Source organism: Callithrix jacchus, chromosome 14 (assembly GCF_049354715.1).
Source record: "Callithrix jacchus isolate 240 chromosome 14, calJac240_pri, whole genome shotgun sequence".
NCBI lineage: Eukaryota > Metazoa > Chordata > Mammalia > Primates > Cebidae > Callithrix > Callithrix jacchus.
Window position 1 is genome coordinate 114,003,526 of NC_133515.1, and position 23,381 is coordinate 114,026,906.

General features: G+C 47.3%; 1 protein-coding gene across 1 annotated transcript in view; it reads right to left on the reverse strand.

The window, feature by feature from the left end:
- SNTG2 (syntrophin gamma 2) overlaps positions 1-22,591 on the reverse strand; it is a 351,728-nt gene extending 329,137 nt beyond the window's left edge. Inside the window, exon 1 of the mRNA XM_054245265.2 lies at positions 22,427-22,591. Coding sequence (XP_054101240.2) covers positions 22,427-22,498 — 72 coding nt within the window. The 5' untranslated portion in view covers positions 22,499-22,591. The remainder of the gene's footprint in view (positions 1-22,426) is intronic.
- Positions 22,592-23,381: the final 790 nt, after the last annotated feature.

The following is a 23,381-nucleotide window of genomic DNA, read 5'->3' on the forward strand; positions in this document are numbered from 1 at the left end:
CACTCAACTCCAGAAAGCCAAAGGTAAAAAAAAAAAAACTCCCTGAAAGCAGTCAAAACAAAAAACACTGAAAAACTTTCCATCCAGAAACCCATACTCAGCAAAAATACCTTTCATAAATGTAAGGAAATTTATCTAAATATGCCTTCAGAACAACAAAAGCAGAGAGAATCAGCACTACAAGAAATGCTACAGGAGGTTCTCCAGGAAGAAGTGCAGTGTCAGACTGAAATGCAGATGGCATGAAGGGATAAAGGACAGCATATCGAAAAGAAGATTGTTTTTAGTGCAGTGTAAGAATTACTGATCATTTAAATCAAACAAAGAAACAACGTACTAGAGGTTCCTAAAAATATGGATGCAAAACATATGCTAAGTAGAGCAAAATATGAGAGGTAAGGAGTATACGTAAATGTAACACACCAAACTGTATACTGTCACATAGCAGTAGGCAGTGGCATTAGTCTGTTCTCACACTGCTATAAAGAAATACCTGAGACTGAGTAATTTATGAAGAAAAGAGGTTGAACTGGCTCATGGTTCTACAGGCTGGACAGGAAGCACAGTGGCTCCTGCTTCCAGGGAGGCCTCAGGGAGCTTCTAATCATGGTGGAAGACAACACAGGAGCAAGAGGTCTACACAGTGGGCGCAGGAGCAAGGGGAGATCCTACACACTTTATCCAAGCAGATCTCATGAGAACGCACTATCAGGAAGACAGTACCAAGAGGATGGTGCCAAACCATTCATGAGAAATCCATCCTCACGATTCAACCACTTTCCACCAGGCTCCACCTCCAATAACAGGATGATGATTCCACATGAGATTTGGGTGGGGACACCGATCCAACCGTATCAACAGTGTCAAGTGGAAGATGTATAACACATAACACATCACACGTCATCTATAACTCCTGCTTTTTGTTGTGTTGTTGTTTTCTGTTTCCTTGTTAGACGTGGGGGAAAAAGCAGCCAGAGTTACTACTCTAACTTCAGACAAAACAGACTTTAAACCAACAACAATCAAAAAAGACAAAAAAGGGCCTCATATAACGGTGAAGGGTTCACCACAGGAGACTTAACTATACTAAATATGTACTGACTCAACACAGGAGCACCCAGATTCATAAAACACATTCCTAGGGACCTATGAGGATACTTAGATAACCACACAGCAAGGCTGGGAGACTTCAACACCACACTGATAGTACTAGAAAGAGCATGGAGGCAGGAAACAAGCAAAGACATTTGGGACCAGAACTTGGTATTTGACCAAACGGACCTAACAGATATCTGCAGACCTCTACACCCCAAAACGACATAACATACATTATTTTAATCTATACATATCACAAACTCTAAAATCAACCACACAATAGACCACAAAACAATTCTCAGCAAATTAGAAAGGAATATCACATTCTTTGAACACAATAAAAATATAAATCAAGAACAAGAAAATCACTCAAAACTTTACATAGAAATTAACCTGCTCCTGAATATCTTCTAGGTAAACAAAGAAAGTAAGGCAGAAAGAAATAAAAAATTATTTGATACTAATGACGACAAAGACACAACACACCAGAATCTCCAGGACACACCTAAAGCATGTTAAGAGGAAAGTTTATAGTGCTGAATACCCACATCCATCAGAAAGTGGAAAGCAGTTTGGAGTTTTTGCAAATAAGTCAAAATAGAACTGCCATTCATCCCAGCAATCACATTACTGGGTATATATCCAAGGGAATATAAATTGTTCCACCATAAAGATACATGCATGTGTATGCTCATCACAGCACTATTCACAATAGCAAAGATATATCATCATCCTAGATGCATATCAATGGTAGACTGGATAAATAAAATGTGATACACACACACACACACACACACACACACACACACACAAATATATACACCATGGAATACTACGCAGCCATGAAAAAGAACAAAATGTCCTGACATTTATGGAACCATCCATAAATAACAGAATAGATATTTTTGAGTGCACATGGAGCACTCACAAAGATAAATTATATGTAAGACTATGAAACACATTTCTGTAAATGTAAAAGAATTGCTGTTATACATAACATGTCCCATTAACAGAATTAATGTTAAAAATAAGTATTTAGAAATCCCAAAATATGTGGAAAGTAAGCTACATCCTTCTATGTAACCCAGGAGTCACTGAAAGAATCAGAAAGAAAAATTAACAAATATTTTAAATTAACACATGCTTCAGGCACTCCCCCACCCCAAAACTCCTGGAGGCTGGAAGATTCACTGGAGGGAGTCCTGGGACTGGACACGTCATTGTGTTCATGGCTAAGGTGCATTACACATTAGAACAGTATGTTCAGCTGGGTCATAAGATAAATATGCCGGTGGAGTCTTCATCAGAGAGTGTACAGGGAGCTTCACCAGGACCTAACCCGTGGTGGTTCACATGGAATGCACAGCCCCAGCAACAAAATGCAGCAACATGTGTGTGATGTTTCTGTATAGGGCCATACATTAGAGAACTGGCACCCAAGGTTTCTTTTGGAAGTTGGACAAGGAGTCATCCCTTTCTGGCCCAAACCAAAATTCCAGATTCCCAGCCAGAGTAGCTGGTGCTTAGTAGGAAACCTACCATTTGCACAGAGTCCAGGCACAGCCAATCACCCTTGTTATCTAGAGAAGGGTGGAATCACTCTTAAATCTAAATTCCCAGATGACACCCAAGGGCCAACCTTGCAAGCAGACCTTTTGAAAGAATAGAAGTCTCTGACCTATTTGTTCATTCTTTTTGCAAAACATAACAACATGAAATATAAGAACTTATGAGGAGGGATTAAAGCACCAGGCACGGGTAATACATGGCAGTGGACACAGCAATAGAAGGCAAGAAACACCGCAGATCAGAAACAGAAGACTCCACCTTAAGAATCAAGAAAAACACAACCAGGATGAGTCCAAAAGCAAGTGCTAAGAAAATCATAAGCACAAAAATCAATGAACTTCAAAGCCAAAACTTAAAAATAATGAGATTTAAAATGCATCTTTTGAAAAGAACACTAGAATTGATAATTAACTAGGGAGACTTATTTACTTTTTAAATAAAAACAGACAGAAAAGACATAAATTACATTACAAATGGAAAAGGGGGCACCATCACAGAACCTACAGACTTAAACACATAACAAATACTGCAAACAACGTTTTACCAAAGCATTTCATTACTTAGATAAAGAGAAGAAAGTTCCTGAAAGACAGAAACTATCAAAATTCATTCAAGAACAGATAAGGTGAATAACCCTTTATTATAAAAGCTGAATTTATAATTTAAAAAACCCCAAAATAAAATTCCAGGCTCAAATGGATTCGGTATGAATTTTACCAAAGAAATGACACAAATACTACAGGAGATCTGTGGAACCATAAAAAGACACTTTTTATTTTTCACTTTTTATTTTGAGATGAGGTCTCACTCTGTTCCCCAGCCTGGAGTGCAGGTGTGCAATCTTGGCACACTGCAACCTCCGTCTCTTGGCTTCAAGCAATTCTCCTTCCTCAGCTTCCTAAGTAGCTGCAATCACAGGTGCCTCCTACCATGCCTGGCTAACTTTTGTATTTTTAGCAGAGATGAGGTTTCACCATGAAACTCCTGATCTGAGGTGATCCACCTGCCTTGGCCTCCCAATGTGCTGGGATGACAAGCATGAGCCACCGGGCCTAGCCTAAAAAGACACTTTCTAATTCGTATTTGCAGGCCAGGATTGCACCAATACCCTGATGCTAAATTGGCAAAACCACAACATGAAGAAAAGCCAATACCAAACATGAACGTAGAAGCAAACGTCCACTGGAAAAATATCAGCAGATTGAATCTAGTAATACACAGAAAGATGACACATTGTGACAAAGGGGATTTATCTGTAGAATGTAAGGTTATTTGAAATTACAAAATCAATATGTAATTTTCCATAAAAACAGGCTAAATATAAAACGCTATTACCACAAAAGATAAACATGTTTCACAAAATTCAGCATCCACTCCTGATAAAAATCTCATTGAACTAAGAGAAGGGAATTTCATCAAACCAACCTGAGCACCTACAAAGCACCATACAGTGACATTATACCTAATGATGAACCTGAATGTTCTTCTTTAAGGTAGGAAATAAGGCAAGGCGTCCACTCTCACCATCTCTACTAAACAGCATACTTGAAGTTTTAACCATTACAATAAGTCAAAAGAAAGAAACAAAAAGAGTAAAACTTCCTAAAAGAGAAATAAAGAAACACATAGAGTCTGTACCCCTGTCTCTGCTTTGCCTGAAAAGGGTGCATATTTCCTCATACGTTTTTGACTAGTGACAATTCTTTTTGTTTTAAGGTAAATTATATTCTTTGCAGATTTTTCTTTTGGACTTTTTAAGTTCCTCAGTTCAGAAGCTTTTTAAAATTAAAAATATAGCCATTCAACTATTATTTGTTTTGGAAGTAATTTTCTATTTCACTGTTTTGAACTCATTTAATAACTTACCTATATTTTGTTTTGCACTATATGATTTAGAAAAATTTCCTTACACTCAGAATTAATTTTTCTTATGAATTATGGATTATAAAAGCCTTCACAATCTCAAAAATCTTACAGATAAAGATGAAAGAAATATATTCCTTAAAGAAATCTCAGCATCAGAGTTCAAAAGAATACAATGAGAAATTATCCAAAACATAAGAAAATAAGTAATTTCCCCCAAGTTTAAAAAACACGAAAGTGCAGAATTGGGCAAAGATTGCAGATGTTTACATTTTTAAGTTAAAAAAAAAAAGGTAAAACAAATCCTCTTAATAGTTGTAAATACCCAGAAGTTATCGTAAGTGTAACAACAAAAATTTTAAAAATATCAAAACTAGCCAGTTTTGATGACCTGGTAGTGACTGAAGAGCCCACACAGAATGTGGTCCAGAGGAGGAGGTGGGGCAAGGTGGGCGCTGGTCCAGACCCCGCAAAGGTGGACGCCGGAGCAGAACTCGCTGCGCAGCAGGCTCCACGTGGGACACCGGGCATGGGGGTGAGAGAAGCAGCAAGGCTGTGGTAGGAATGCATCTGACACTCGCAGGATGGAGGAAGCAGGGACTGACCGAGTAGGAGCAGCCGACCCGAAGTGTCTCTGCGGGGCTAGGGATAGCCCGGACCAGGGCAGCCCAGGATGCCTGCCCAGGTGCCGGCCTGGCTCACCCTAGAGGGTGGAGAACCACGTGCAGGGAGCTGGCTACCTGGCAGTCACCCCCACACAGGTCCTTCTGGAGGAGTCTGGATGGTGCCCAGTTGCATGGACAACATAGACAGAGCAAAAGACAGAAGGGAATCCCCCAACCCAGCCAGCAGAATTCCAGGGAAAGCACACACTGGGCATCTGACACCCCGCCACCAGTAGCAGCCCCCAAACCAAGGGCAGCCCAGGGGACCAGGAGGTCCAGGGACCATGGAGAAGAATCAAGGGACCAGGAGGTCCAGGGACCACGGAGGAGGATCAAGGGACCAGGAGGTCCAGGGACCACGGAGGAGGATCAAGGGACCAGGAGGTCCAAGGACCACGGAGGAGGTTCAAAGGACCAGGAGACTAGGGGACCAGGAGGATCAAGAGCCATGGAGGAGGACCAGGCAGTCACAGAGGAGGAGGGGCCCATGGAGGAGGACCGGGGGCGGTGGTGGAGGACTGGGGTCCACAGAGGAGGACCAGAGGGTCAAGGAGGAGGAGGCGACCAACAGGAACAGAGAGACCAAGGAGGCCGAGGGATCAAGGAGGAAGAATGAGGGTCCGAGGAGGACTGGGACACCCAGGAGGAAGACAAGGGTCCAAGGGGGTGGACTGGGGGGCTAAGGAGGAGGACTGGTGGGCTGAGGTAGATGACTAGCAGACCAGGAGGATGACTGGGGTCTAAGGAGGAGGACTGGGGGGCTACGGAGGAGGATCCAGAGCCGAGGAGGAGGATTGGGGCTGCAGGAAAAGGACAGGGGACCAAGGAGGAAAGGCAGGAGGCCGAGGAGGTGGCCTGAGGGTGCAAGGAGGAGGGCTGGGACCATGGCATAGGAGCCCAGGGCTAGTGGGACAGAGGGGTCTGCCACCCACTCCTTCCTCTTCCAAGTTCCCTGGTAGAGAAACCCCACCTGGGAAAAGCTCTTCCCAGAACCCACCCCAAGGGTGGATCCAAGTGTCACATGCAGTGGAGGACAAGGCTGCTCAGATTCTTCCCAGTACAGGGTGGGACCCCTGTGGCAGAGCTGCCCAGGCCTCCGCCTCTGAGGGACAGCCTCAGCCCAGAGCTACCCTAGACTCGAGGACCCTGCACTTCCGAGGACCCTGTGTCCCTTCCCCACAGGGGAGGCCTTTAAACCTTGTCCCGTCTTCAGAACTCCTTGCAGGATCATCCAAGGCCTCTTCCCTCAGGCCCCCTTGTCCAGCGCCCCCTCCTCCCATCCTTCCCTTTCCACGGGGGTGATGCCAGGAACCTCCCTAACAAACACGTCGCATCCCAGAGTCAGCGACATGGAGGTGAGGGGTTTGTGTGGGATTGCTCTTCCAGAAGTAAAATGCTAAACATTGACTCTTTTTTTCTGGCGAAAATCCTAAAGGCACCTGAAGCAAACAGGTAACCCTGGCACAAAGGGACAGGGGCGGGAGGAGACACCGTGGGACAGGAAGAGCCCCCTCCCACCCTTGGATCATCATCCCAACACAGTGACACCTAAAACACGTCAGCGGAAGATGCCTGAATCAGCTCTACATGCAACTGTAAGAAGACTCCTTTTCAATAAGGAATTTATTTTAGAAAACTGCTCTCTTTATAAGTTAGGCCTGTGTGAGTTCTTCAGCTACCTTGGCGCTTCATTACGAGGTCTGGCGGTAGCGCCGATGCCTGGATCTCACAAGCTACACTGGCGTTCAGTGTCACCAAGACCACAGATCTGAATACAAAGTTCGCCAAGAGGGACAGCGGCGCGCACCGTGACTGCACGGATCGCTGAGCCTCACGACCAGAAACGGGAAAACGTGGGCAGCCAAAACTTAAAAACTCAAGTGAGAGAGACTGTCACTTTGGAACAAAACGAAGAAAACGAAGAAAGATTTATAACAACACGCAATTGGATCATCTTAACTGTCGGCTTCATTTTCACCTGACACGCTCCAAAAGATGTATACCTTGTACCACGTGGAGATGTGTGTCTGTAACGCAAACTGTTAAGCTCCTAGAGTTAGTGTGAAATTGAAATCTTGTAATTTACTATTGATAGCTTCAGCCGGTTTTTACTGAGCACTACTATGTGCCAGGCACCATTCCAGGCAGTCAAAAACCATTGAAAAGAAACATCGAGGCTCGAATTTCAGTGGAGTTAAAAACTGGCATATTAAATATACTTTTATCTTTAAAGGTGTAAATATTAGGAGTTGGTCCCAAGGCATATGTATTTCAATAATAACATTCTTATTTTATACCAAATACACATGATGACCCTGGTCACCTCATTTACCTGTAAGTGTGCAACGCATGTAAACTGACTTGCTAACCTTAATACTTTTCCCAGAAGAACTAATGTTTAGAAAACTGTATATCATGTAAATAAAGAGTTAACGTTTTTGAGTATGTTGCGTTTCTTATCTGTTTGAAGCACATTTTTCTGTCTACTTTAATGCAATTTTTTTGGGTCATTCCGTTTCAATTTTTATGTAGCATATTTTCATTTTCAAAAGTGCTTATTCTGTGAGCTGCTGGAAAAACAGGATTTAAATTCATTATGTTAATGTTAATCACTTTCAAATAATGAAGCATTTTTTTAAAAACAAAGCTCCAACCAGAGTCTGATGATTAACGGAGGGAAAATTAAAAAAAACTTCAGTTTGTTTCTGGACAGTATGACACAGAGCAGGCACTCAAACCAGCTTTACAATAGAGGAGGGGCAGCATCAGGAGAAATACCTAATGGAGAGGACAGGTTGATGGGTGCCGCAAAGGGGCAGCATCAGGAGAAATACCTAATGGAGAGGACAGGTTGATGGGTGCTACAACCAGCACGGCACGGGTACACCCACGTAACAAACCTGCACATTCTGCCCATCACATGTACCCCAGAACTTAAAGTATAATTTAAAAAAAGAGAAAACAAAGCAGCATCACTATCTGTCATTTAATCAGTTACTGAGCACCACCACCAAGGACTTCACAGACGATATTGCTCGAGTGCCCATATTTTAATTAGAAAAGAAAATACCTTCTTTGCTCCATCACAAAGAAAAATTTCGTGAAAAATGCCTTTAGAAACACTTCAAATAAAATGGAAAGAGCCACACACATAAAAATACAGGAGTGGCGTGGCAAATCATGTTAGCATGCCAAGAATAATCAGTACTCACGTCTTACTGGTTTCCAGCATTTGCGACACCTCCACAACCCCCGTTAGCGGAGGCGTCTCTGAACGTCGGTCAGGCTCAGCACAACATTTTACCTGAATTGACACCCTCGTTCTCTAATTTAATGGGTGGCGCTGCATTTCCTTATCTTTTGTTTTAAATAACGGTTTTGTTTTTTCAATGTATGTGCCTTTCCTCAATCACATTAGAAGCCGGGACAGGGCTACCACCTCCTCTCCTTGGCACAGGTGTCTGTCCGTTTCTCGGTTTTATTTCGCATCTTACTTAACATCATGAGGCTGAATAAAGCATATTCAATTTATTATTTTTCTATTTAATTCAAAAATAAAGTGAAAACTCAGCATAACCTACGTATTCAAAGACAGGCATAATCAAGAAATATGTTGATTCTATTTTGTACCACAGATAAATTTCTTACTTCATTGAAGTATTTTTCTGCATTGCAGAGGCTCATGTGGTCTCAACTAATTCAGCTGCTCCAGTAGCTGGACACGGTGAAGAGTACGAGGGAAGCAGCTGAGAGCGACATCCTTAAGGAAAATGCACCAGGCAGACCCAGACCCAGAGCCATCACCAGGAAACCCGCGCTTTCTTGCATGGTAAGAAACTGACCGGGGGCGCGCACGTGGTGGCTCACGCCTAAAATCTCTGCACTTTGGGAGGCCGAGGGAGGAGGACTGCTTGAGACCAGTTCAAGATCAGCATGGGCAGCAGAGTGAGACCCCGTCAGCACCAAAAGTGTTAAAATCTTAGCCGGGAGTAGCATGTGCCGGTGCCTGTGGCTCCAGCTACTCGGGAGGCTGAGGCCGGGCACTGCTTGAGCTGGGGCCTTTGGGGAGTTCAAGGCTGCAGTGAGCTATGATCATGCCACTGCACTCCAGCCAAAAAAACAAAAATAAGAAATGTATCTTAAGTTACCAGTATTTCCATATTTCACTGAAGAACCAAGGAAGTCTAGATTGAATGGTACAACTTCATCTTCTCAACTGAAATTATAAAAGTGATTTTTCCATCTGCTCATCTCGGAAATTTAGAAGTACTGCTGTTCTGAAAAGTGAATGATCCTCCACAGTTTCCTGTGGAAGTGGGCATGCCAGTGTGTCTTATATCAACCCGGCCTGGCTAAAAGCTCCTGCTTCCTCTGAGCTAGCTCCACTGATCAGTTTGGCACGGAGGCAGACAGGTTGATGGACTCACACTTCAGGGGAGAAACTGAACTCAGACTGACTTAAGAGATCTCAGGAAGCAAAACAACAGACACAACATAAGCCTAAAAATTAAGAAAAATAATAAAATGCTAAATTAAAAGATATTCCAGAAAACCCAATAATTGAGAAACTCAACTGGCTAATCCTACCATTCTGAGTAAGAACATGAAAATGTAACACTTCCGGGCACAGAGTGGTATTTTAACTCACAGCAGGTGCACTAACGCAGATGCCGGGCTGTAGACAGGTTCACGGCAGGTGCACTAACGCAGATGCCGGGCTGTAGACAGGTTCACGGCAGGTGCACTAACACAGATGCCGGGCTGTAGACAGGTTCACGGCAGGTGCACTAACACAGATGCCGGGCTGTAGACAGGTTCACGGCAGGTGCACTAACACAGATGCCGGGCTGTAGACAGGTTCACGGCAGGTGCACTAACACAGATGCCGGGCTGTAGACAGGTTCACGGCAGGTGCACTAACGCAGATGCCGGGCTGTAGACAGGTTCACGGCAGGTGCACTAACGCAGATGCCGGGCTGTAGACAGGTTCACGGCAGGTGCACTAACGCAGATGCTGGGCTGTAGACAGGTTCACGGCAGGTGCACTAACGCACATGCCGGGCTGTAGACAGGTTCATGGCAGGTGCACTAACGCAGATGCCGGGCTGTAGACAGGTTCACGGCAGGTGCACTAACGCAGATGCCGGGCTGTAGACAGGTTCACGGCAGGTGCACTAACGCAGATGCCGGGCTGTAGACAGGTTCACGGCAGGTGCACTAACGCACATGCCGGCTGTAGACAGGTTCACGGCAGGTGCACTAACGCAGATGCCGGGCTGTAGAGAGGTTCACGGCAGGTGCACTAACGCAGATGCCGGGCTGTAGACAGGTTCACGGCAGGTGCACTAACGCAGATGCCGGGCTGTAGACAGGTTCACGGCAGGTGCACTAACGCAGATGCCGGGCTGTAGACAGGTTCACGGCAGGTGCACTAACGCACATGCCGGCTGTAGACAGGTTCATGGCAGGTGCACTAACGCACATGCCGGGCTGTAGACAGGTTCATGGCAGGTGCACTAACGCAGATGCTGGGCTGTAGACAGGTTCACAGGCGTGGCTCCTCTCCCACACAGGAGCCTCCCTGAAGGGAAAGATAAAGTCGCTTTGGGGTACAACAATCGTCCCATTTCCTAAAGGCTTTTTCAGACAACGTTAGGCACATGTGCTTTCCCCACCACACTGTGTGCTCCAAAAGCCTTCTGAGAATAAGTACTGTTTACTACGCCTCTGTTAAGCAACACAGAGGGCTGGAAAGCCTGGTGATGCCATACAATTTTGAATGTCTGTCCCCAGGCAGTCAGTGCAGACCACAGCGACTGGTGAGCATATGGGCTTGAAAATATAACATCCACCCGGTATTTTTTTTCATGGTATATACACTTTATCTTTATATTTGGGGTGTGTTTCACCCCAAAATATATGAATATATTTTGATATAATAGAAATGGTCAAAATATAGCCCCAATAAATTACTTATTTTTCACCTATTTGATCTCCAAGTACAGCAGACCCTGTATCCATCTTGTCCTCAGTCACTCCTGCTGCGCCTTTTCCAGAAATGGCCGTGCGGGAGCGGCTGACAAGGACCAGCATGCCAGCCTTCACACCATGCCAGGGTGCTGTCAGGGCACAGGCAGAGGTTCAGGGGCACGGTGAGGCAACAGTTGGAGTGCAGAGCGAGTGGGGAGCATCAGCAGTACCCCGGGGTGTTAAAGAAACCCAGCCTCCAAGGAGCTCTTAGCACACAGCACCTAGTAAGGGTTAGCAGTTAGGTAAGTACTTCCAACCTGGGGGCACAAATTCCCTGTATTTCTAAGGAAGCTATTCCCAAAAAGCTGCATTCTTTACCTAACAAGACTGATGAGCTGCCCATGCCTGCTGTGACATTTCCTCGAACTTGGTGGCTAAAAACTGCACATTCACCTCCTCACAGCTCTGGAAGCCACGAGTCCAGAATCAGATCCCTCCACCGGCTCTGGGAGGCTCCTTCCTGCCTCCTCTGGCTCTGGCAGCTGCAAGTGCTCCTGGCCTGTGACTGCGTCCCTCCGTCTCAGCCTCAGTGCCAGCCTCGCCCTCCACCTGCCAGCCTCCAAACAATCTCCTCTCGCTTATAAGGACACGTGGACCTGTGTGTAGGGGCCACTCAAATTATTTAAGGATCCTTCGACCAGATCCTTGAGTTAAAGACATGTCACACGACCTCATCTATAGAAGCAGAAAGTAGAAGTGTGGTTATCAGGGCTGGGGCTGGCGCAGGGAAATGAGATGCTGGTCAGAGACAGAGCTCAGCTACCAGGTCAGTGAGTTCTGGCTCCACTGTCCAACAGGGCCACTGGAGTTAGTAATACCGTACTGTTTACCTGAAACTTGCTAAGAGAAATGTGTCCCTAACACACACACACACACACACACACACACACAAAATGGTCACCATGTAAGTCATGAGTGTGTCAATTAATCTGGCTGTGGTAGAGTGCACAGCATGTACATATATCAAATCATCAAGCTGTACACACTGAACCTATGCAATTTTCGTCAATTGGAATCTTGTAAAATCTCCAAAATCCTGAACTTAACCCCAGCTTTTGCCATATAAGGTAACATTCTCCTCTTGGCATATGTTTTCAGAGCGTATGAGGCTGGGGGCATAACTATTTGGGCCCACTGTTCGCCCTCCTACAGAAGAGTAAGTGACAAGTTATAGACACATGGTAACTGCTGAACATGCACGTGTCTTGCTAACAAAACTCTCAGAGTGAAAATGCACCACGGCTGGCCAGAACACAGCTAAGTCCAAGGGCAAAATTCCAGCAGAAACGGTGCCTGCTGTGAGCATGCCTTTACAGAACTGCATGGCATTGGGTCATGTTTCCAGCTAATAAGGAAGTGCACGCTGTGTCACTAGTGACAGTGATGCCACACTTCATTCCATAGAAGTCACAACCCATCCCATGTTTAAATGGTCCTGCTAAGATAAAACCTACTCAACCGGACAAGACGTTTGGGACTTATGTTCTTTGGATGGCAGCTTATTAGAAAAAGTAAGAATGAAAGTTGTACGAGGTGTCATAACACTCATAGTGGCACGGCCCTGTCTTTAATAAAGCAGGGTGACATGGTTTGGCTGTGTCCTCACCCAGGTCTCACCTTGAGTTCCCACGTATTGTGAGAGGGACCTGGTCGGAGGTAACTGAATCGTGGGGGCAAGTCTTTCCCAGGATGTTTCCGTGATAATTAAGTCTCACGAGAGCTGACAGGTTTTAAAAACCAGTTTTCCTGCACAAGCTCTCTCCTCCCTTCGCCTGCTGCCATCCATGTAAGATGTGACTTGCCCCTCCTTCCCTTCTACCATGATTGTGAGGCCTCCACAGCCATGTGGACCTGTGAGTCCAAATAAACCTCTTTCCTTTGTAAATTGCCTAGTTTGGGGTATGTCTTCACAGCATGAAAACAGCATTAATAATGGGACCTAAAATACTATACATGTGACAATATTTGTAAACATCCCTATGTCTTTATCAATAGTTATCAATCAATGGGATCATCACCAGAACCCCATAATGCAGGCTCTATGACAACTCCCACCCCACTGCCTTGCTGCTGAGTCATGGAGCAGCCCAGCAACGTGCCCAGGCCACACAGGAAGTGGGAGAGCCAGTAGTGCTGCCTTCAGACACAAGGTGCTCTAACCCACCTGCTACCCTGCCCGAGAACACAAAACCACCCAGAACAAGTGGACAAGAGGATTGTGTAAAGAAAAGGCAGACACATGAACAGCATTTGAGGGAGACATGATTATAATGGAAATAAACTGTGGGTCACAGAAGCAGGTGAAGCCGTGGACAGGGCAGAGTGTAATACGTGAGGGCGGCGATCATGTAAACGTGCCAGGAGTCAGGCAGGCGCATGACCCACTGACCTCAGCATGAAGGATGCCAGAGACCCCACATTTAACAGATCTGACTTACACTGAAACGTGCTCAGACTCTGTCTCTTGTGAAGACACCACAGTCCTCCTAGATCCTCTCAACCACAAAACACTGCATCACTCAATTAATCCATATGACAGGCGGACTCCAGAAAGAGAATCTCCTCTTTCATGAGTGAAAATAAATGAAGCTATTCTGACCCATCCTTAAACAAACTGTGGCCACTCCTCAGTAAATAAAACTGCCAGACACCCGGGTGTGGGCTGTTTCCTTTCTCCACATTCTGTTTGTGAAAGTGGAGTGAGAAGGTTAGCTCGAGCAGACCCAACCCTAAAGAGCCCGGTGTGGGTGCACGTGTATTATATCTTGTGTGTTGTGTAGACATGTATGTGGTGTGCACAGCACACGGGAGCTGTGTGCATGCCTGTCTGCACACAGAGGCTCTCCATGTGCTGTGTGTACATGCATGTGATGGGTGGTTTGTACACATGTGGGGGTATTTACACAAGTCAGGTGTGCTCAGATGCACTGATGGCGCATACATATGTACTGTGCACATGGTGTACACGTGTGTATTGTGTATTGTTAGTCGTGTCTGCATGTGGCATGTGTGCACGAGATCTGGGGGCTCTATACACATGTGGTATGTGCAGACATACATGTGTATACATGCTATATGTTATATACATAGGTGTACACACACTTGTGTGGTATACACATGGGTTGTGCACACACACCGTGAACCTATATGTGTCGCGTACACAGATGGTGTGTCTAGTTGTGTGGTGTGTGCATGCATGGCATTCACACATGTGTGTGGTGTGAACATGTGTCATGTTCATGTGTGTTGTGTACCCATGAATATATTTGTTGTGCACATGTGTGTTGTGAACCTGAGTGCTGTGTACACAGGCGTGTCCAGTTATTTGGTATGTGCATGCATGATGTCCACAGGTGTGTATGTAGTATGTGTGGTATGTTGTGTACTTATATGTCTTGTGTACAGGTGTGTGGCATGTTCAGTATGGTGTGTGAATGATGTGCACACATTTCTGCATGGTATGTAAAGACGTTTATGTGGTGTACACTTGTAGGGGGGTATCTGCAGGTATATGAGTGTTTTGTACATATGCATGGTGTGTTGTGTACATGTGAGTATTGTGTAATAGTGTCTGTTGCATACACATGCCCCATATGTATTAGTTGCAGGTGTGTTGTATACTTGTGCATTGTGCATGACTGTGTTGTGTACTTGTATGTAATATGTTCAAGTAATGTGTGTACATGTGTGCTGTGCAGTGTGTACACGTTTGCATGTGTGGTATATACAGATAAGTATGTATGAGGTATATTTATGTGATGTGTGTGCACGTGGTATGTACATATGTGTGGTGTATCTCTTGAAGGTATGTTGTAAGCTTATGCCTTGTGTATATATATATGTGGTGCACACAGGTGTGCTGTGTGCCTGTATGTTGTGCATGTTGAGTTCATGAGGTGCACACGTGTGCATATGTGGTGTGTAAAGATGCATACGTATGTGCACATGCGGCGTGTAAAGACGCATACGTATGTGCATATGTGGCGTGTAAAGATGCATATGTATGTGCATATGTGGCATGTAAAGACGCATATGTATGTGCACATGTGGCGTGTAAAGATGCATATGTATGTTCACATGTGGCATGTAAAGATGCATATGTATGTGCATATGTGGCATGTAAAGATGCATGTGTATGTGCACATGTGGCGTGTAAAGACGCATACGTATGTGCATATGTGGCGTGTAAAGATGCATATGTATGTACACATGTGGCATGTAAAGACGCATACGTATGTGCATATGTGGCATGTAAAGATGCATGTGTATGTGCACATGTGGCATGTAAAGATGCATACATATGTGCACATGTGGCGTGTAAAGACGCATACGTATGTGCACATGTGGCATGTAAAGACGCATACGTATGTGCACATGCGGCGTGTAAAGACGCATACGTATGTGCATATGTGGCGTGTAAAGATGCATACGTATGTGCACATGTGGCATGTAAAGATGCATATGTATGTGCATATGTGGCATGTAAAGACGCATACGTATGTGCATATGTGGCATGTAAAGATGCATATGTATGTGCACATGTGGCATGTAAAGATGCATATGTATGTGCACATGTGGCATGTAAAGATGCGTATGTATGTGCACTTGTCAATGGTGGTCACCGCATGGTTAACATACATGGTCTTCTCTGCCATGAAACCTTTTTCCTTTACAACATCCATAAAAAGTTGCATATTTTATGTGCTTGCTCTTTTCAAACACTGATCACCCAACAGTCCATGATCGCATTCATAATCACAGCCCCAGTCACAAGCGCTGAGGACGCAGGTGGAAGCGGGACCGTTTTAGCCACCTGGTGCTGTTGCACACCTGCTTCTCTAGAACCTGCCTCTCAGGTGGACAGGAGCCCACTGGCCTGGTCTGAAAGGTGTTCTGCTCTATTTTTATCTTCAGCTTCCAGCTCAGTGTGTGGCAACTATCAGGTGCTCCATCATCCTTCTCTAAATCCCGTGTGTCTGTGTCTGCACGTCTGTAACACGCCCATAAAGAACTTCTCCAAACGGCGCTGGGTCATCATCGCCAAACCCCGTCCTTCAAGAGGAGGCCTGAGACTGGGGCTACTTCCCACCACCGCCCCCCATCCCTTGCTCCCCCAAAGCAGGAAGGCGGTAAAATCTCTAGCGTTTCTGAGGAGGTAATACAAAGGCGGCTGGGCTTCCTCTACCTCGCTGCAGACCACGATAGTTTTAGGAATAAAACCAGACTTGGATTTCTTTCAAGACCTGTGGTAACTGTGACCAAGTTAGCACACGTTTCTGAAAACACTGCTTCTAACTCATCGGGTTCTGAACGTCCCCAGGTTTAACGTGTAAGAAGTAACTTCGTATTTCTCACTACATAATGAAAACTTAATGCAATTATAACGTAAAAGGCAAACTGACAGAGCCATTTGGTAAATTATAATTATCTGAAATCATTAAGGATAATCTTGAGCAGGATAGAGCTGAGAAACAATTATATTTGCCATGAAACTTACGCTGACGTGAAAAATTAAAATCAAAACATAGTTATTCTAAAAACATGAAGGCACAGTCGTACTTAAATCCAAATAAACTGATCATAAATACAAAATAAATTATCAGTGAGGAAACCAGAAATGGAACTTTCTCTCTTATTCACAGACACACACACACATTTAATTCAGATGCAGATTTACTGGCTCAATGAACACATGGGTCATCCACCACGCAGGGGCCAGAACTCAGTTCCCCAGGATGTGTCCTTCTAAGAGCAGCCCCTTTGACAGGCTCACAGCAGTGGGGGGCCAGGTGCTAACTGCCCTCCTAAAGGCCCTACAGAGATGGGCCCACTGACAGCCACAGGTGGGCCAGGGCCCTGGGGGAGGGGGTAATCAGCAGGAACAGACTTGGGGGGACAGGTGCTGTGCCAGGTGAGGTACAGCCTCCTGGAGAGGCTGCTGAACCAAGTCCCCAGCCGGGGCAGGCAGCAATCCACGAGCTCCACTGAGGTATGCAAAGGCCCAAATGAGGACACATGTAGCTGTGAAGTGAGCAGTTGTGCTCCAGCCTGGGAAGCCCACAACGCAACCCTGCTGCAGACTGAGCTCCAGGGGCAGGAACAGGTGCAAGGGTAGGCTCAGGGAAGATGCAGAGCAGGGCAAGGGCAGGGCAGGGCAGGGCAGGGGTAGGTGCACGTGGTAGGCACAGGTCAGGGAGAGGGGTAGGTGCAGGGTGGGGGCAGGGCAGAGGCAGGGATGAGCACTGTGGTAGGGGCAGACACAGAGCAGGGACAGAGTAGGGGTGGGGCAGGGGCAGGGGCAGGGGTGGGCTGCTTGGCCTCCGTGACACCAGCTTCTAAAAGGACAGCTGGGACCCCAGACTACGGGAGGCCTCCCCATCCGGAGTGAGAGGACTTGCTGCCAAATCCAAAATAAGTGATGATTTTGCTCAGAATAACTGGCAGCTGTATCTCACTTCACAAATGCAGACTATTTTCCTAAACGCCAGCTCTACGGACAGAAATGTTCTCCCATGGAATCTGAGTGCATCCCCGTGGCTGCGCCCTTACCTATAATAATTTATGAGCCACACAATAAGACTTGTGCAACTCTCAGCATTCTTTCCAGAAGTGGAATTCAATTCTTACAGGATTTGTCATTTGAACTACTTTGATGCAGATAAGAGTAACTGCAGTGATTTCCCGGTCAGTCCACACTTAGAGGCCACTGACCCTGGCTGGGTACAAGAAGGAAGTCTGTCTTCTGGAGCCAGATCCAAATAAAAACGACAGGAAAAGTAACTTATAGCATGGAGGCTAATAAGCACCGTGATGCTTAGGACACCTGATTCTAATGTTTCATGCGACCGTGTTTACAACAACACAGTTCAGTGCTGTCATCCCATGACGTTCACCCACATGTCAAGTGAACGCTGGTGCCGACCAGAGCTGATACTCAGAATGCTGACACTGTAAAAGGGATGCAGATCATTGCAAAGCATCAGACCATGCACTGACCTAGGTTTCAAGGCAAGAGGGGTGAATGGCATGCAGCTTCTTCACAAACCGTAACAGATAAAACAGAATTAAAGCTTGGCCGTTGAGGAGTCAGAGTCTGATGTTTAATAGTTTATACACTAAAAACACAACTTTACATTTTATAAATGTTTAGAATAGTATCCCCTAAATAGGAAGCATAGGCACTTTCTTAAATCCTAAGTCTTTGCTAAATTAAAATGTAGCAAATTTATAATATTCACAGGATGAAAAATGGAGACTTCTTAAAAAGCAAACCACTTTACCATGTAATTCTAATTGCAAATTCACATCATCATATTCACGGCACTTTTAATAGTATTTATTAAACTGTGCAAGGTGGGAAGCAGGAAGGCTCAGGCTGAGGAGGTGAAGAAGGGACACCGTCCCTGGAAGGCAGCCAGAAATGGGTGTGGTTTCGGGGGCCTTCCTGTTTAGAGGGGTGGAGAATGAAGAGCCGCAGGCTGGGGTCGGTCCTCGGGTGAGGGATTATGGTTAGTACAGAAACAGAAAGAAGAGCCTCGGCTTTCTGAGTTCGACATGGAACTTCAGCATGGGCTGGGGAAAGTGACACCTAGTGTTAGCTGAAAATATTCCAAAGCCGGGTATTCAGAACCACAGCCAGCCATGACAACATGCAGCTGGACAGCAGTGACAAGGGCACACCAGTTCAAAGTCCAATTTCCTTGAAATTCCGAGTGCGTTCTCCTCCAAAAGCCGTTCTTAACCTTCCTTGTTGTGTCTCACTCCACGAAAATAGCTCTAGAATCTAATTAAAGAGCGAGTTTCTGAGGGACTGGAATCAGACGCAAAATGACCATCAGAACCCAGCATACATTCCACAGGTGAGAAGCCAGAGCCCGAGGGGATGGCGGTTTCCCAGGTGGGGTTCTCTGAGTTCCCTGGAGCCCTGATCTCCCTCCTTCCCCTTTCCACAAGCACCTGCCTTTGCCTGCCCCGTGCCCAGCAGTGCAGGAGCCAGGGGTGAGCAGCACAGCCTGAGGCTGTCACGCACTACAGGAGCTAACAGGAAAGCCAGAAAATCACACCGGTTAGTGAGTCCATCCTGAATATCCACATTTAGTAAATAGGAGGTCTTCAGTGTAAACATATACCCTCTCACCAAGAGAGGACTGCAATGCCAGCCCTTCTGCCAACTCGCTCAAGCCTCACGGGGTATCTTCGGAAGCAGATCTAAATTAAAACTGAAGCTTAAATGCCTCATCTACACCCATCATCCATAAAGACATACGGAGACAAGAAGTTGCTGCTCTACATACACCATTCAGAAAACAAGGCAATTTTAACATCCCATATTTGGAAAAAAAAAAAAAGCACACTTTTCTTAATTGGATCTCATTAAAATAGTTAGTGGGGAAACATGTCTCCTGGTAAAACTGGGTAACTGCTGCTTTATAATGCATGAATTTTGCTTATGATGTCACACACATCAACAGAAATTCTACAACTGAAATTACAGATGAGTCAGCAAAGATGAGAAACACACCCAAGGCAGCGAAGGGATGGGTAACCTTCCAGGTCAGACGCTTCATTTCTCTCATGCAGCAATTCCTATCTGTGAACAGATGGTTAAGTGATGCCCTTACCAAATGCACCTTGAAAACCACCTAACGTAGCCTCGCCTTTCCGTTCATCATATAAATGGGCATGTTCCTAGCTCACGCCAATGATTCTTCCAGCAGCCCAGACTGAAGACGTGTTGTCATTCAAAAGCAGTGAATGTGCTGTAAACACCAATCAATAGTCATGTTTGAAGCTACAAGCAAGACACCCTTAGCACACTGTATTGATGGTTCTCTGCCAGTGGGATTTTACCCAAAAATCCAGGTATGGTCAGAGACAGAGCTCCATGAACTGACCTAACCTAGAAAAAGGCATGGGGGACAGGCGCTTTAAAGAGGAAACAAAACACTTCTGCTACTGAACAGGAGACCTTCAAATCTGGCTAAATTCCATGATTCAAACAAGCAGTCATGATAAAGAATGTGTTATGTTTTTGACTTCAGACAGAAAAAATATAAGATTTAGGCTGGGCGCGGTGGCTCAAGCCTGTAATCCCAGCACTTTGGGAGGCCGAGGTGGGTGGATCATGAGGTCAAGAAATCGAGACCATCCTGGTCAACATGGTGAAACCCCGTCTCTACTAAAGATACAAAAAATTAGCTGGGCATGGTGGCGCGTGCCTGTAATCCCAGCTACTCGGGAGGCTGAGGCAGGATAATTGCCTGAACCCAGGAGGCAGAGGTTGCGGTGAGCCGAGATCACGCCATTGCACTCCAGCCTGGGTAACAAGAGCGAAACTCCGTCTCAAAAAAAAAAAAAAAAAAGAAATATAAGATCTAGAAAAGATGTTTTGTCATCTTTTTCTACGTAAAAGCACCAAGTTCTCTTAACTGAAGTAATTACACAATTTGAATATTATGCAGTTATGGCAAGAAAATGGATAATTCTGCCCAGCTGTCTCTGGCATTAAGCAAGGATGACGCTGCAAGCTGAGAACATTCGTGTTTTGAAGACAAACCTGCCAAAACCAACACTGAACAGTTTCCTTTTAAACAAGTAAGATTCTGGGCTGACATTACCCAGCACCTGTGTCTAGGGCAGCTTTAGAGCACACCTAAGTGTTTATGACTGCAAAGTTAGGAGTCTTGCTCTTAAAATGCTCCATCTTGTAGCATTTGGCCTCGAACGCTGAAAAAACGTTTCTTTCCATTCAGTTCGGATAGGCTGTTTTCAATAATCGAGGCCGTTATTACAAAGAATGCACCAATCACATCTTGTAGCAAACAGGTGAGTGGAGGCCGCCCTTGAAAACACCAAATTGAGCACCTTAATTAACACTGAGCACAAAGGAGACCATTTACTAGAATACGCGCAGTTGATGCACGTGTAGAAGTTATCGCCAATAATCCCTCAAGTGGGTCAATTATGAAGTGTGATGCCTCCACTTCAAAGCTTCCGCTATATCTGCAATGATTAAAAGCAAGACTTGTTGCAAGAAAGTCTCGAGAAAAATGCACAATCCCTAACCATGGGAGGGCATCGCTTTAACGCTGAAAGCAGTGGAGAGCCTGGGATTCCGGGGAGGCCGCAGCTCCTCCTGCAGTCGCTTCCCAGGTAATCCCCGCATATCTCCTCGGGTTGGATGACCCTGGGCCACCGTGGGATAGATACTCATATTGCAAAGTACTTCAAGAAATAAACACCCGCTTTTACATGAAATTTCATTTTCACATGTTGTGTAAAAGCCCAGAAAGGTATGGCTTGAATGCAGATGCATCTATGTCCACACGGAACAGAGTGGCTGGGACCACGGTCGCAGTTTAGAATCATTGCCATGAGGACAGGAGTTTGCAGCAGCCCCAACCTGTGGCCTTCCGAGCCGTCTCCGGGGCCCTACAAAGGGGAGCTAAGTGTACTCCTGGTCGCTCCTGGGGCTGGGAGCTCGCAGGGAGGGGATCCCGTCGGCGGCTTCCCGGGACTGGGCGGCCACGTGCCCCCCGAAACCGTGTTCAGAATCGGGGCTGTGCTGTGGGAACTTGAAAGCTTCCAACAACTTTTCGTTTTTCTTTGAGCCAACGTTTGTTTTCTGTCAATCAATAGTTAATTTAAAAATAAGAAGGTGGAGAGGGAGTTATTTAGGGCAGGAGCTAGAATCGACTTCCAAAAAGACATCTCTGTGACCAGCTGGCGTCCCAGCGACCCCGGAATGGCCGGGAACCCCCAGCACGGGCCGAGGCGGCGCCGCGAACCCTCAGGCTCCCCCAGGCCGAGTCGCACCAGCCCGGGCGCCCGAGGCTGCAGGGGGGACGCTCGGTCCGCGCGCTCCGCGGGGCCCACCAGAGCTGCCCCTGGAAGAAACGCGGCGCCCAGTCGGAAACCCCAAACTCCGGAAAGCGCCACTTGACGCAGTGAAGGGGAGCCCCGCGCCTCGGAACAAGCCTTTCCAGAGGGTCCAGGCGCAAACCCCACAAGTTTCCCGCTGAGACGCCGCGCAGGAGAGGGCGGAGCGCGGGGCGGGGGTCCAGGGGGTCCTGGCTGACCGCGGCGTCCCGGACTCCGGAGCCCTCCCAACGGGCAGCCGCCCCTGGAGGGAGGGAAGGGGCGCGGGGAGGCCGAGGGGCGCGGAGGGAGAAGGAAGGGGCGGGGGCGGGAGGGACCATACTCACCGGCACAGGCACCAGCAGGCAGCCCGGGCGTCCGCGGGGGGCGGCGGGAAGCGGGAGTCCCTCGATGCTCATCGCCCAGCTCAGCGCCAGGACCCCACGCGAGCCTCCAGAGTCCCGCCGGGCGCCGCGTCCGAGCCCCTCTGCAGGCTCCGGCTCGGGTTTCGCGCGCGTCCGTGGCCTGGGGCGCGGGACTGGGAACCGGGAGCTCCGCCCACGAAGTCCCGCCCCGGGCGAGGGAGGGGCGCGGCGTAGCCGGAGTCGGGGTGCCGGGCGCGCGGCTCGCGGGGAAGGGCGGCGTCTGGGGGCACGGGGCGTTCCCTGGGGTCGGAGGGACCTTCGAGGGGCCGGCGGGGCTGGAGGCGGAACACGCGCTTCTCCCGGGCTGGGTACCCAGGTCCGCGTTCCAGGCCCCGGCGCTCCTTTGAGGCGCAGGTGGGCGCGCTCTGGACCGGCCTGGCGACCCCTCCCCGCCGCCCCCGCCCCGGCCCAAGGTCCTCAGCTTCTCCTCGGGGACGTTTCCAACCGCAGCCTCGGGGTCCCCGGGCGCCCCCAGCCCTCTGGGGTCCCCACACCTTCGCCGGCCGCAGCCCTCAGACCTTCCTCCGGCGTCTCCCCAGCAATGGGGGAGCCCGGAGGACCCCGAGGACTGCCCGGCCCGAAGAAAAGACAGGGAGTCCTCCCCTTCCCCCAGCGCCGCTCCCGTCGTCCTTCTCCCTCCATCGCCCCAAAGGTCCGCGGCCCCGTCCCGCCTCCGGGGCGCGGCGTCTCGCGAACCCTGCGGGGACCCCGATCTCGGCTGCGGCGGAGACGCGGGTCCCCCGTTCACTCAGCTTTGCGCCCAGAGGAGCCTCCCCGACGCCCGCACGGGGTTCCCAGACTCAAATCGGCCTATGTTAATGTAAATGAAGTAAGTTTAGGGTAAATTCCCGTGGGGCGGGGCAGTGAGGGGCGCACA